At 52.6% G+C, this 15,020-nt stretch overlaps 1 protein-coding gene across 2 annotated transcripts; it reads left to right on the top strand.

Annotated features, from left to right (window-relative positions):
* Window positions 1–5,639: 5,639 nt before the first annotated feature.
* On the top strand, window positions 5,640–14,670 carry NLE1 (notchless homolog 1). 2 transcript variants are annotated; one of them, XM_006045363.4, is made up of 13 exons: window positions 5,640–5,721; window positions 5,859–6,002; window positions 7,711–7,928; window positions 8,545–8,624; window positions 9,471–9,547; window positions 9,721–9,818; window positions 10,153–10,345; window positions 10,960–11,095; window positions 11,261–11,307; window positions 12,020–12,222; window positions 13,801–13,960; window positions 14,054–14,124; window positions 14,327–14,670. In XM_006045363.4, exons 1-13 carry the CDS (start codon window positions 5,704–5,706, stop codon window positions 14,337–14,339), a joined length of 1,458 nt encoding a protein of 485 aa, XP_006045425.1. In that variant the 5' UTR covers window positions 5,640–5,703; the 3' UTR covers window positions 14,340–14,670. The 2 variants fall into 2 exon arrangements, with proteins under 2 accessions (XP_006045425.1, XP_006045424.1); XM_006045362.4 differs by having other exon boundaries at window positions 5,683–5,727.
* The last annotated feature ends 350 nt before the right edge of the window (window positions 14,671–15,020 follow it).

The following is a 15,020-nucleotide window of genomic DNA, read 5'->3' as shown; positions in this document are numbered from 1 at the left end:
GTGACCTTGAAAACACAGCTCTGTGACCTTGGACAAGTCCTCTTGCCCTGCTGGACACAAAGTCCAGCCCTGATAAATGTTTGTTGGCTGAATAAATGAATGAATGGATGGATGGGTGAATTCCCTGCCCTCATGGTGTCGCCAACCCTGAACCCCTCTGCAGACAGCTCTCTGTAGCAGTGATGTAATATGTTAAAGGATCCTGCCATTGGTGGATATTGACTTCAAGTCCAGGGGACTGTGGATTCAAATTCTGATTCAGTAATTCATTCCACAAGCATTTCTTAAGCTTTTGCTATCTGCCAGGATTCCCTTGTAGCTCAGTTGGTAAAGAATCTGCCCACAATGCCAGAGACACGGGTTCAATTCCTGGGTCGGGAAGATCCCCTTGAGAAGAAAATGGCAACCCACTCCAGTATTCTGGCCTGGAGAATCCCATGGACAGAGGAGCCTGGCAGGCTACAGTCCATGGGGTTGCAAGAGTTGGACACGACTGAGCAACTAAACCACTATCATGTGCCAGGAACTGTGAATGATTACGGAAGCAGAAAACACTCCTGGGGGTAATAATTTGTGTGTGTTTTGTTAACTCACACATTCCAAGTGTCTGCAACAGTGTGTAGTATGTAGCAGTTGTTGTCTTACTCTCTAAGTCACCTCTGATTCTTTTGAGATCCTATGGACTGCAGACCATAAGGCTCCTCTGTCCGTGGGATTTCCCAGGCAAGAATAGTGGAGTGGGATGTATGAGGTGCTCAATAACATTTGTTGAATGAACGCATGAAAGAATTCCATGCATCTGTGATTTCTGACGAATACCAAACAGTTTTGAAACCTTACAATCAGGAAACATGACATTATTTCAGAGAAAGTTTCCCTGAGGAAATGATTAAATGAGTTAACATATGTAGGGCTCCTAGAACAATGTCTGGCAGAGACTTTTGTTAAATGATTGAACAAATATTTAAGGCAAGACCTGAAGAACAAGGAACAATTTCTGTATGTGTTCGTCAGCTCAGGCTGCCATTAACAAATTACCACTGATTGCACAATTGCACTCATCTCACATGCTAGTAAAGTAATGCTCAAAATTCTCCAAGCCAGGCTTCAACAGTACATGAACCATGAAATTCCAGATATTCAAGCTGGATTTAGTAAAGGCAGAAGAATGAGAGAGCAAATTGCCAACATCTGCTGGATCATTGAAAAAGCAAGAGAGTTCTAGAAAAATATCTACTTCTGCTTTATTGACTATGCCAAAGCCTTTGACTGTGCTGATCATAACAAACTGTGGAAAATTCTGAAAGAGATGGGAATACCAGACCATCTGACCTGCCTCTTAAGAAACCTGTATGCAGGTCAGGAAGCAACAGTTAGAACTGGACATGGAACAACAGACTGGTTCCAAATAGGAAAAGGAGTACGTCAAGGCTGTATATTGTCACCCTGCTTATTTAACTTATATGCAGAGTATATCATGAGAAATGCTGGGCTGGATGAAGCACAAGGGGGATCAAGATTGCTGGGAGAAATATCAATAACCTCAGACATGCAGATGACACCACCCTTATGGCAGAAAGCAAAGAAGAACTAAGCTTCTTGATGAAAGTGAAAGAGAATGAAAAAGTTGACTTAAAACTCAACATTCCGAAAACTAAGATCATGGCATCCAGTCCCATCACTTCATGGCAAATTGATGGGGAAACAATGGAAACAATGTCAGACTTTATTTTTGGGGGCTCCAAAATCACTGCAGATGGTGACTGCAACCATGAAATTAAAAGACGCTTGCTCTTTGGAAGAAAAGTTATGACCAACCTAGAAGGCATATTAAAAAGCAGAAACATTACTTTGCCAACAAAGGTCCATCTAGTCAAAACTATGGTTTTTCCAGTAGTCATGTATGGATGTGAGAGTTAGACTATAAAGAAAGCTGAGCGCCGAAGAATTGATGCTTTTTAACTGTGGTGTTGGAAAAGATTCTTGAGAGTCTCTGGGACTGCAAGGACATCAGACCAGTCCATCCTAAAGGAAATCAATCCTGAATATTCTTTGGAAGGACTGATGCTGAAGCTGAAGCTCCAATACTTTGGCCACCTGATGGGAAGAACTGACTCATTAGAAAAGACCCTGATTCTGGGAAAGATTGAAGGCAGGAGGAGAAATGGGCAGCAGAGGATGAGATGGTTGGATGGCATCACCGACTCAACAGACATGAGTTTGGGCAAGCTCTGGGAGTTGGTGATGGACAGGGAGGCCTGGCGTGCTGCAATCCATGGGGTCACAAAGAGTCGGACATGACTGAGCGACTGAACTGAACTAAACTGGGTGGCTTAAACAACAAAAACTTCTTTTCTCATAATTCTGGAGGCTAGAAGCCTAAGATCAAGGTGCCATCATGTGGGTTGGTTTCTGGGTTGTAGACAGAAGACTTCATTTCCTGGGTTGTAGACAACCATCTTCTGCTTTGTATTCACACAGCCTCTTCTCTGTGTGAGAGCAAAGAGAGAGACAAGGAGAGAGCAAGCGAGCTCTTGTGTGTCCTCCTCTTAAAAGGACATCAGTCCTATCAGATTAGGATGCCATCTTTATGACCTCACTTAACCTTTATTACTTCCCGTTGGACCCTTAAGAAGGCTGAGCACCAAAGAATTGATGCTTTCGAACTGTGGTGTTGGAGAAGACTCTTGAGAGTCCCTTGGGCAGTAAGGAGATCAAAACAGTCAACCCTAAAGGAAATCAACCCTGAATTTTCACTGGAAGGACTGAAGGTGAAGCTGAAGCTCCAATACTTTGGCTATTTGATGTGAAGAGCTGACTCACTGGCAAAGACTGTGATGCTGGGAAAGATAGAAGGCAGATGGAGAAGGGGACAACAGAGGATGAGATGATTGGATGGCATCATTGACTCAATGGACATGCATTTGAACAAGTTCTGGGAAAGAGTGAAGGACAGGGAAGCCTGGCACACTGCAGTCCATGGAGTTGCAACCGACTAAGCAACTGAACAACAATAGGGTCTGTCTCTAAATAGAGTCACACTGGTGGTTAGGGCTTCAATTTATGAATTGGAGGTGTGTGTGCACAATTCAGTTCATACCAGTTCCAGAAAATTGCATGAGGGAACTAAGGCTGAGTGGACCATTAAAGGAGTCTGATTTTTTCCCGCCTGTAATGGGAGGCTTTGTAGGGTAACAAAGACAGAAAGTAATTGAGCAGAGTTTTGGTTTGAAACATCACCCTAGTTGCCATGTGAAGAGGAGGAAGCAAGGTAAAGACAGGTAGGCAAATGTAGAGGCTGTAGAAACCAGTATTGTGGCCAAAATCTTGGCTCTGTGTGCACTGATGCTGAACAGCATATGCAGACAGACTTGTGGAGGAGAAGGAAAGAGCGACTATTAGTTTATCAGGCAAAGGGGGACACAGTACCAGTACGCTAGCATTTCAAGTGCTGTGCCCCCCTGCCCTGGTGAGTGAAAAGTGAAAGTGAAAGTGAAAGTCACTCAGTCGTGTCCGACTCTTCGGGACCCCACGGACTATACAGTTCATGGAATTGTCCAGACCAGAATGGGTAGCCTTGCCCTTCTCCAGGGGATCATCCCAAACCAGGAATCGAACCCGGGTCTCCTGCATTGCAGGCCAATTCTGGTGAGTAGGGAAAGGTTATATAGTCATGCAGGAGGATGTGATGAGGATCAAGGCAATAACATCTTTCTTTTTCTTTTCCCGCTGTGATGGGTCTTCATTGCTGCGAGTGGGCTTTCTCTATTTGTGGCGAGCAGGGGCTACACTTTGTTGTGGTACGAGAGCTTCTCATTTTGGTGGCTTCTACTCTTTGTTGCAGAGCACAGGTTGTATAGCATGGGCTTCAGTCACTGTGGCACACGGGCTTAGTTGCTCCATGGCATGTGGGATTTTTCCGGATCAGGGATCGAACCCATATCCCCTGCGTTGGCAGGCAGATTCTTAACCACTAGACCACCAGGGAAGTCCAGTAACAGTCTTTCCTTCTTTCCTCTGCAAAGTTTCAAAAGGATGGGGCTGCTGACAAGATTAGGGTGTGTGCAGGATCTAAGGTGGTCTCCTAACCTTGAAGAGCTTCTCCCTTTAATCTTGACTCAGGTGGTTTCCTGGTTGCTTCTACCTTGATTAGCAACTGTTTGAATCTACTCTTTGGAACTCAGAGAAGGTTGTGGAAGGTGGAGTCTTGCCTACATGAAATGGGGGACAAAAAGGCCTCTGTGCCTGGGAGCCCCAAAGGGCCCTGCTTGGCGTCAGTGTGGCAGTGGAGATGGAAGGAACAGATTCTAGATAGGGTAGTGAGGCAGCCCTGGCGGAGCTTGGGACGCCCTGGATAGAGGGGAGGAAGAGAGAGAGGGAGCGAAGGAGGAAGAAGGGCGACAAAGAGAGAGAGAAGCTGACCGAAGATCCTAGGTTTCCAGTAAGAGTTCTTCTGGTTCATCTCTGCTTCAGTGCCTCATCTGTAATATGGGGTGAAAAGAGTCATGAGGATTAAATGTAAAGCACTTAGAACAATGTAAACACTTAGAACACATGTAGAGCACTTAGAACAATGCCTGACGCATTGCTATTATTGTTAGTATTTGTTGTTATTATTGTTAATAACAATACATATATTATTATTATTATTATTATAGCTGTACACTGTTGAAGACTGCAGGAATTTTTTGCTTCTATACTCACGTATTATTAATTGATTTCAGCCATTTAAAAAAGAATACTAGGACTTCCCTGGTGGTCCAGTGGTCAAGAATACGCCTGCCAATCACCTGGGACGATTCCACACGACTTGGAGCTACTAAGTCTAAGGGCCGCAACCACTGAGCCTGCGCTCCAGAGCCCATGAGCCACCACCAGAAAAGCCACCGCAAAGAGAGGTCCGCATAGGGCAATAGAGAGCAGCCTTCGCTGGCCTTAACTAAAGAAAGCCCGTGCGCAGCACCGATTACCCAGAGCAGCCAAAAATAAAAATTAATTAATTATTTTAAAACTTAAAAAGAATCCTAATTTCTGCCTTCAATCCCATGGGCTCTGGTTTTATAAGCCATTCCCATTTCCCACCTCTGTGATCTCAGGGACAATCAACCAGCCAGAGCCTTGAATTACGCATTGGTAAAACTGGGGCTCAGTCCTGGATGTTCATTGGAAGGACTGATGTTGAAGCTGAAACTCCAATACTTTGGCCACCTGATGCAAAGAGCTGACTCATTTGAAAAGACCCTGATGCTGGGAAAGATTGAGGGCAGGAGGAGAAGGGGACGAAAGAGGATGAGATGGTTAGATGGCATCACCGACTCCATGGACATGGGTTTGGGTGGACTCCGGGAGTTGGTGATGAACAGGGAGGCCTGGCGTGCTGCGGTTCATGGGGTCGCAAAGAGTCGTACACGACTCAGCGACTGAACTGAACTGAAAACTGGGGCTAAGAATCGCTGTTCTGAAAAGACAAAAGGTTGTCAGTATCCTGCAAGGCACTGGGAGAGACTGAACGCCCAGGCGGCCACCGGTCCAAGGGTAGGGTGTGGAGGCTGAGCTGAGCCCACGCCCAGTGCCGGAGGCTTGGCGGGGCGCGGCACTTCCCCGCCGCTACACCAGGGGGCGATGAGGCGGGCTGCGGCGCCGCTGAACCACGGCAGCGGCGCTCCATCACGCCAAGTTACCTCCTCCACGTGGGGACGCAGGATGGCGGCGGCGGCGGCGGTGGGTGTGCGTGAGTGCGGGCGGGGCCCGCGGCCGGGCTCTCGCTCCCGCTTTCCCGAGGCCGGAGGGAGGAGGGAGTCGGGGGTCCTCGGGTAACCGAGCCGCGGGAGTGACGCCCACCGCGCTTGTCCGCACAGGACGAGGCGGCGACGCGCGACGTGCAGCGGCTGCTCGTGCAGTTCCAGGATGAGGGCGGGCAGCTGCTGGGCTCGCCGTTCGACGTGCCCGTGGACATCACCCCGGACAAGCTGCAGCTCGTGTGCAACGCTCTGCTGGCCCAGGTGAGCTTCGGGCACGCGGGGGATCGGGAGGCCGAAGGTCTTGGGTACCAGGGCCCCCACCGCTCCCCCGAAGTGCTGACAACCCGGCCTTGCGGTCTACCCTTGGGGAGGGTCGGAAGATGTGATTCGAGTGACCGATTTACACGCCCACCATCTGGGCCCACCTGCGGAGAGACCGCGCGTTTTGAACACTTTGGGCGCATCATCACAGTGATTCCTTGTCTCAGCCCCTCATTGTCTCCCCGTTGTCATTAACTAACCCCATTTTACATTGTTGCCTACGATCGTTCGATTGTGTGTAAGATGCTGCGCCGTAGGTGGTAGATTTGGAGTTGGAACTCAAACGTCAGACTCAAAACTTCTCTCCTAAGCTGCTCAGTCAGCTCAGTCGTGTCCGACTCTTTGCGACCCCATGGACCGCAGCACCCCAGGCCTCCCTGTCCATCACCAACTCCCGAAGTTTACTCAAACTCATGTCCATTGAGTCGGTGATGCCATCCAGCCATCTCATCCTCTGTCATCCCCTTCTCTCCTGCCCCCAATCCCTCCCAGCATCAGAGTCTTTTCCAATGAGTCAGTTCTTCGCATCAGGTGGCCAAAGTATTGGAGTGTCAGCTTCAACATCAGTCCTTCAAAAGAATATTCAGGACTGATTTCCTCTAAGCTGCTGCTGCTAAGTCACTTCAGTCGTGTCCGACTCTGTGCGACCCCATAGACGGCAGCCCACCAGGCTCCCCCGTCCCTGGGATTCTCAAGGCAAGAACACTGGAGTGGGTTGCCATTTCCTTCTCCAATGCATGACAGTGAAAAGTGAAAGTGAAGTCGCTCAGTCGTGTCCGACTCTTTGGGCCCCCATGGACTGTAGCCCACCAGGCTCCTCCATCCATGGGATTTTCCAGGCAAGAGTACTGGAGTGGGGAGCCATTGCCTTCTCCGCTCTAAGCTGCTAGTGTTTATCAAAATGCTGCCCTCTGTTAGAGGTGGGCTTCTCTGGTGGCTCAGTGGTAAAGAATCGGCTTGCAATGCAGGAGGCACTGGTTCAATCCCTGGGTCAGGAAGATTCCCTGGCGAAGGAGATGGCAACCCACTCCAGTATTCTTGCTTGGAGAATTCCAAGAACAGAGGAGCCTGGTGGGCTACAGTCCATGGGGGCCCAAAGAGTCAGACAGGATTTAGCAACTGAACAACATCAACATTGGAGGTGGGGGAAGTTGCTTAAAAATGCAGTACCTGGACCCCACCCTACACTTAACTACACTGGACCCAGGGGTGAAGCAGAGCGTCTGCATTTTCAGCTTTTTGGATGCTTCTTACACATTATAGAGCCTGGTCAGAAAATGCCTTAAATGCTATATACTAATTCTAATCCTGGACTTCTGTCTGAAGAACCTGAATTAGTCATTAGCAGTAGGACGTTGGGCTAATTACTTGGTTGCTCTGTTTTTTCAGTATGAATGCCTATCTGTCAGGGTAGTTGTGAGATGCAGATAAAGGATTCTAAAGTGATTTGTAAATATTCTGGAGTTGATCTTGAAGGACTAAAAATGTCTTGCTCAATGGGGAATAATGGGGGTGTCCCAAGCAGGGTGGCTGAAAAGAAGGCTTTGCCTGCACACAGCTTGCAGAAGGTGGGGAGGGGAGGGTCCCCCTGTGGAGGCTGCCCTGCCTGTCCTTTGATAGGGATATTCCCTTTGCTGTTGTCCTCCAGGAGGATCCCCTGCCACTGGCTTTCTATGTCCATGATGCCGAGATCGTCTCCTCGCTGGGGAGGACGCTGGAGTCCCAGGCGGTGGAGACAGAGAAGGTCTTGGACATCATTTACCAGCCACAAGCTATCTTCAGGGTTCGAGCTGTGACCCGCTGCACCAGCTCCTTGGAGGGTCACAGTGAGGCGGTCATTTCCGTGGCCTTCAGCCCCACAGGAAAGTAAGGACAGCTGCAGAGTCATAGAGGGGAGTGTGGGTGCAGCTGTTGGCTGGGGTGGGGGGACCCCCAAGTTATGCTCAGTGGGGCCTCTGGCTGCCTTTCCTTGACCCAAGCTCTGGGCTCAGGGTGTAAGTAAGTGACTCACCCACTGAAATTTTGTCCCCAAAGGCCAAGGATACCTGCCTTGGAGGAGCCCTTCCTGGACTTGCTCTCAGGAGAGCTGAGCTGCAAGCTCACCTCTGGCCCTTCCTTGCTGTGTGACCTGGGCAAGTCACTTAACCCCTCTGAGTCAGTTGTTCCTCTGAGAAACAGGGTTTATTTACTTCTCACAATCCTCTGAAGATAATAAGAAGCTTTAACTGGTTATGGCTGTGGCTATTCCTTTCAGGAAAGACAAGGAGAGAAATTACTTCCTAGAGTCTTCTCCCTGGGTGTTATAGATGGCCTGGGTGTTATAGTTCTCTTTTCAGGAGACAGAGAAATTTCCACTCCCCGATTCTGTTCCCAGAAGACGATTGGCTAGGCCGCGGGAATGTACGTGTGCAGTGTTCTGCGTGGGGCCCAACCAGCCCCCTGTCCCCAGTGCAGAGGTCAGGCCGCCCCTCTTCTTCCCCAGGTACCTGGCCAGTGGCTCCGGAGACACGACAGTTCGCTTCTGGGATCTCAGCACTGAGACGCCACACTTCACATGCCAGGGTCGGTACGCACGCGGTTACCCACAGAGTGGGTACTGATACAGTGGCAGGCGGGTGATTCGTTCAGCTCTCTAGTTCCTGGGAGGCCCAGAGCACATTCCAGCTTCTTAACATCCAGTTAGCGGTTGCCAGTTCCTAGGTGGAGACTTTACCCTTGAGCCCCACCAGCCACTTACAAACAAGCAGAGCCTGGACCCAAAAGTCAGCATGAGGATGCGGGCAGGGACTGGCTGGCTGGTAGCAAGGAGAACTGGGCTTCAGTCCGGTCTCTGCCACCGTAGTCCTCAAACTTGAACATGCATCAGAATTACTTAGAAGGCTTGTTAAAATACAGATTTCTGGGTCCCACCCCTAGAATTTTTGTCTCCTCCAGTCTGGGATGTGGCCTGAGAATTTGCATTCCAAGTTCCCGCGTGGTACTGATGCTGCTGGCCTGGGAGCCTCACACTAGTGAGGTGACCTTGTGTGTAGGCCTCGCTTCCTTTCTAAGCTTCAGTTTTCTCATCTGGAAAATGGGAGTGATACTTCTCACTTTGCTCCATACTCTAGAGCTATCGTGAGAATTGTAAGGGCTGACATGTGCAAGAATTTTATATCACGTGGCACGTGAGGAACCATTAGAAAGTGGCGGTGTTATCTGTGTGTGCAGCAGCTGCATGGCTCTAGCACTTGGGGAGGGTTTGCCATTTGCCTGGGGAGGCTCATCTCTTCAATCGGTGTTTGAGCGTTCATTTATTTGGCAGCTAGCTGCATGGCAAATAGCACTTTCTGCAGTGTGCCGGGCATTGCTGAGCGTTTGGGATAAAGACAGGTGTGGCCCCCCTCTCTCCCTTCCCTGCCTTCCCAGGACACAGACACTGGGTCCTGAGCATATCCTGGTCCCCAGACGGCAAGAAGCTGGCTTCAGGCTGTAAGAATGGCCAGGTAGATGATGCTTGGGGTACTTAGGTGGGGACCCTGGAGTCCCTTCCTGGGAGTACCTCGGAATGAGGTACTGGGGTTTTCGGGGAGGGGTGGCTCGGGGCAGTGGGCGGGGGACCCTGGGTGGGGCCAGGGGAAGGTTGGGGAGGGTTATTTGATGAGCTTCTGTCCCGCAGATTCTTCTGTGGGACCCAAGCACAGGGAAGCAAGTGGGCAGGGCGCTCACTGGCCACAGCAAGTGGATCACAGCCCTGAGCTGGGAGCCCCTCCACGCGTAAGTGACACGGACAACTGGGGTGAATGAGAAGCCAGGGGTTCAAAGCTGTACCCCGCCCCTTAAGACTCGCCTAAGAGGAGTCTTAGGGGACAGGGTGGGGGCTCTGACTGGCAGTGACGGCATGGCAGGCAGTGGGGAAGGTCATCTGCACCCGTGGGTGGGGGTGGTGGGCGCTCGTCACGGGGCCTGAGAGCCACCTTGCAGCCACCGGATGGTGGGGTCAGGAAGCCGTCGAGACGCTATCCCCGGCCTTCGAGCTGGGCATCGGGAGGCAGCGTGGGAAGACAGACATTGCCCGCTCAGAAGTGAGGACCCGTCTCTTCCTCCCCAGCAACCCCGAGTGTCGCTACGTGGCCAGCAGCTCCAAGGACGGCAGCGTGCGGGTCTGGGACACGAGCGTGGGCCGCTGCGAGCGCATCCTCACCGGGCATACGCAGTCAGTCACCTGTCTCCGGTGGGGAGGGGACGGGCTTCTCTACTCGGCCTCCCAGGACCGCACTATCAAAGTCTGGAGGGCTCATGATGTAAGAGCTGGGAGGGGTCCGGAACCAGACTGGGTAAATCGCGGGTCAGGGATGTCGAACCAGTGTTTCCTGAACTTGTTCCGGGAACTGGTCAGGGAGGTGCTTCTGAACAGTGGGTCCTGGGGTCAGTGCTGCGTTACAGCGGCCCCTGAGCGTGGCCAGGCTCTGGGATTTCCTGCTCTCGGAAGCCTACTGAGGTTTATCAGGCGGCCCCTGAGCGTGGCCAGGCTCTGGGATTTCCTGCTCTCGGAAGCCTATTGAGGTTTATCAGGCCTGCTGTACCGCAGTCTTCACTGGACTAGAGCCCTTTTTTCCTGACATGTCTCTTCTGTGAAACATATTTTCAGAAACATTGATCTGGGCTCATGCCCTCGTTTCACAAATGAGAGACTTGAACCCAGAGGGTTCGAGTTTTGATTCAGATCACGATGAATGATCTGATGGGTGATTTGATTCAGATCACAGTGATTTGATTTGATTCGGATCACAGTGAATGAGGGCCCTGCTTCAGAGTCCTGTGGGCCACCCCCCATCTTCTGGGGCTGACCTGGACATTCACGTTCCTGGGGTGCAGAGTGCTCTGTGAGCGTCTGACCTGTCTCCATCCACCCTAGGGCGTGCTGTGCCGGACTCTGCAAGGCCACGGCCACTGGGTGAACACCATGGCCCTCAGCACCGACTACGCCCTGCGCACGGGGGCCTTTGAGCCCGCCGAGGCCTCAGTGAATGCCCAAGACCTCCGAGGGTCCTGTGAGTGAGCGGAAGGAGGCAGGGAGGAAGGGCTGCTTGAGAAGGAGCTGGCTCTCGGGCTTCACATGTGAGGGGCCAGCCTCGGCCGGGTAGGGGGGTGCTTGCTGTCCATGTTGAATTTTCTCATCAGCCTTGTTCCTTCTTTCCTTTGGTGCCTGGACACAGTGCAGGAGTTGAAGGAGAAGGCCCTGAGCCGCTACAACCTCGTGCGGGTGAGCGTCCCCAGCACCCCCAGCTCCATGCGGGGTTTCTCCTCATCCCCCAAACCCTGCACAGGCTCAGGCCTCTCTCCCTTCTAGCCCCAGTACAGAATGTACCGTTCCCCCAAAGTTCTTCCTTTACAATTCTAAAATCTTAGTGCGCTGTGGATCAGTTTATTTCACTTTGGTTTTTTTTTTTTTTTTTTTTGCTTATCTATTTATTTGTAATTCTAAGGTACCTCTGTTTGTTTGTTTTGGCCTCGGAATTCAGGCTGGTACTTCCCCAGCCAGGGATAGACCTCCTGTCCCCTGCATTGGGAACATGGAGTCTTAATCACTAGACACCAGAGAAGTCCCTCTCTTTTTAAAATTTCATTTAGTTTCAGTAACACATTCAGATAGTCTAGGGTTCAAAGAACACACAAACAATAGATGGTGGAGAGCCTTTCATCTCTGTGGCTCCTTCTGGAAGCATCCAGTGCTCCCAGTGTCTCGTGTCTCCTTTCCGAGACTTCACACACATGTGTGTGTGTGCACACTACACACAGTACAGACACACATGTACACAAGCCCACATAGCAAACCCTCCCCCTTTTAAGATACCACGGTGGGGACTTCCCTGGCGGTCCGGTGGTTACGAGCCCACGATTGAGCAGACAGGGTGTGTCCGCCTCTGAGCTCGGGTCTCCTCCCTGAGACCCTGTGCGCTTTCTTGCCTCCGCAGGGCCAGGGCCCAGAGAGGCTGGTGTCTGGCTCAGATGACTTCACCCTGTTCCTGTGGTCCCCGGCAGAGGACAAGAAGCCCCTGGCACGGATGACGGGGCACCAGGCCCTCATCAACCAGGTGGTCTTCTCCCCAGACTCCCGTATCATCGCCAGCGCCTCCTTCGACAAGTCCATCAAGCTGTGGGACGGCAGGACGGGCAAGTGAGTGGGGGGCGTGGGCCCGGGAGGAGGGGCGCTCCCCCTCTGGAAGGAGCTTGGCTCTGCTGCTTTCTAGCCGTGTGGCTCTGGCAAGCGGTTGGATTTTTTTTAAATTTTCATTTATTTTGTTTTTATTTTTGGGTCTGCTGGATCTGCGTTTCCGCTCGCGGGCTTTCTCTAGTTGCAGTGAGCTGGGGGCCACGCTCTAATTTTGGCGTGCGGGCTTCTCGTTGCAGTGGCTTCTCTTGTGAAGCAACAAGACAAGGCTCGAGGCGGGCGGGCGCAGTAGTTGTGGCACGCGGCGTGGGCTTAGCTGCCCCGAGGCGTGTGGGATCTTCCCAGACCAGGAAAGATGCGAACCCATCCCCTGCGATGGCAGGCGGATTCCTAACCACTGGAGCACCAGGGGAGTCCCTGGATTTTCTGAGCCTCTGTGTCCTCTTCCGAGTGTGCAGGCCCGTCACCTCTCAGCCTTATCACAAGGATTGAACGAGGCGGTGTGTTCAGCACCCTCACTAAGTGGGTGCTGAGAATGGCTAGTTCATTGTACGCCTAGGGAGAGAAATGGTCTGAAAGCTGGCCAAGGGCCAGGGATGCAGCAGATAATGTAGGTTTGTGGTCTGGTTGTCATCTGGCCCTCCTTACAGTGGAGTCCACAGATCAGACAGTGCGTTACCTGTCTGGGAGCTTGATGGAATTGCAGAACCCTGGGCCCCCCAGCCCAGAGCTTGGGGATCAGAACCTGCCATTTAAGGTCACCTTTCAGGTCTGAGAAGCAGTGGTGTGACGAGGCACAGCGCCCTCGCAGTTGATAGGAGGAGAGGTCGAGGCGTGGGTGGGGGAAGGAGCAGGGAAACACTCCTGAGGCCAACGTGGGGCTTGTTGTCCATCTCTGTGTATCTCCACACCAAAGCCCTGTGAAATAGGCTGTTTGGTTAATTCATTTACTTGGCTGGGTTGGGTCTTAGTTGCAGCGTGAGGGGTCTTCATTTCGGCATGTGGCCTTCTCTACTTGCAGACGTGGGCTCAGTTGTCCCGTGGCGTGTGGGATCTTAATTCCCCCACCAGGGATCAAACCCGAGTTGCCTGCATTAGAAGGTGAATTCTCAACCACTGGACCCCAGGGAAGTCCCCAGCTCCTTTATAAGACAAGGAAACAGTTTCAGGCCCAACGACTTGCACCAGCAGACACAGTTGGTCTGTCCCAACCAGGTCCCAGTGGCCCGGCCCACTGCTCCTTCACGCCACCTGTCAGCAGGCACCTGCTGGGCTGGGCAGAGCGGGGGGTGTCGTGCAGATGGGCCGAGAGACAGGGGCATTGGAGTCCAAGGCTTGTGAAGTTGAGCAAGCAAGCGTGGAGGCCCGGCAAGAAGCATCCTAGAAGCAGTTTTACAAAATCGCAATGACCAGCAGAGGTTAAATTGGTCTGGGGTGGGGGCCAGGCAGGGAGGTTTTATACGGGTTCCCAGGTAATCCTGACATGCAGCCACGGTTGAGAACGACTGCCGGGGGCCTTGAGCAACCTTCAGACGTGTCCCAAGATCTCACATCGGTCCTCATCGCCCTCCCCCCCCGGCCCAGGTACCTGGCCTCCCTGCGCGGCCATGTGGCCGCCGTGTACCAGATCGCGTGGTCGGCCGACAGCCGGCTCCTGGTCAGCGGCAGCAGCGACAGCACGCTGAAGGTGTGGGACGTGAAGGCCCAGAAGCTGTCCACGGACCTGCCGGGCCACGCGGACGAGGTGCGGCCAACCCTCGTGGGCTGAGCGGGGACTGAAGCCTGCCCCCACCACGCCAACCCTGCTCACTGCACGACTACCCCCTCCCCTGTTTAGGTATACGCTGTCGACTGGAGTCCCGATGGCCAGAGAGTGGCCAGTGGCGGGAAGGACAAGTGCCTCCGGATGTGAGTTTGGGGTGTGGGGGGTGCAGTGGCGGCCGGTGTGCTTGGCTCTCCTGCCCTTGCCCTCGTGGTCGTCCCCTGTGGTGGAGAGCTCCACGGGCTCTTCACCTTCCCAGGCTCTCCCCCATTGTGGGCTCCTGGGACTGTGCGGTGCCTTCCTTTCCTGATCTGGGGTCCCCATCCTATTCCCTGCCCTTGTTCACAGATGGAGGAGATGAAAAGCCCTCCAGGTCTCTGGGATCCCCACCTGGACTCAGCTTCCACCCGCTGCCCGCTCTGACGGAAGGCCTCAGGCTGGGCGAAGGCCTTGAGAATGAGCGTGGCCTGCTGTACACGGTCAGACCCCACGGGGTTCCCGCTGCAGAACAGGTCAAAGGTCACAGGAGGTCATCACTGAGCCCAGTCCTCGGCCATCACTCGGTACCTTGCTGGCGCGAGCATGGGCAGCAGAAGGCTGGGCGATAACCGGCTGCTGCCTTTTCTGAATGCCGTCTCTCTTCAGGGTCAGGCCCCAGATTCTGTGACCAAATAAATAACTTATATTTTGTGTGTTTGGGTTACGATTCCTGTCCTTGATGCTCAGGGGTCTATGTTGGGTCAGTTCGTGTAGCCCCTCCCTCTGGGCTACTCCAGTACCCTGCTGAGTGGGAAGCGGCCTTTCCTTTCTTGCCACCGTGCCTATGAGGGAGAGGCTGGGGTGACCCGCTGAGGCCCGTCTCGTAGTAGCCAGAGGAGGCTCTTAAGGCTGTGTTGTCCCTTCTGGCAGCACGAGCCGCGTGTAGCTGTTTGCATGAACTAGAATTCGGCCCAGTTAGAAATGCACTTGTCACACTAGCTCGAGGCTACTTCCTGGTCTGGACAGCACAGAGAGAGGACGCTGTGACCATCACGGGGACTTG

This window comes from Bubalus bubalis, chromosome 3 (assembly GCF_019923935.1).
Source record: "Bubalus bubalis isolate 160015118507 breed Murrah chromosome 3, NDDB_SH_1, whole genome shotgun sequence".
NCBI lineage: Eukaryota > Metazoa > Chordata > Mammalia > Artiodactyla > Bovidae > Bubalus > Bubalus bubalis.
The sequence above is the reverse complement of the archived record's forward strand: the minus strand, read 5'-3'. Positions and strand labels throughout refer to the sequence as shown.

What these genes read in the sequence shown, in the direction of transcription:
- NLE1 (XM_006045362.4), top strand. Translation starts at nt 5,704, where the DNA reads ATGGCGGCGGCGGCGGCGGTGGGT. An exon ending in GCAACGCTCTGCTGGCCCAG is followed by an intron (nt 6,003 to 7,710) that starts GTGAGCTTCGGG and finishes GTTGTCCTCCAG; the next exon opens with GAGGATCCCCTGCCACTGGC. An exon ending in CAGGCTGTAAGAATGGCCAG is followed by an intron (nt 9,548 to 9,720) that starts GTAGATGATGCT and finishes TCTGTCCCGCAG; the next exon opens with ATTCTTCTGTGGGACCCAAG.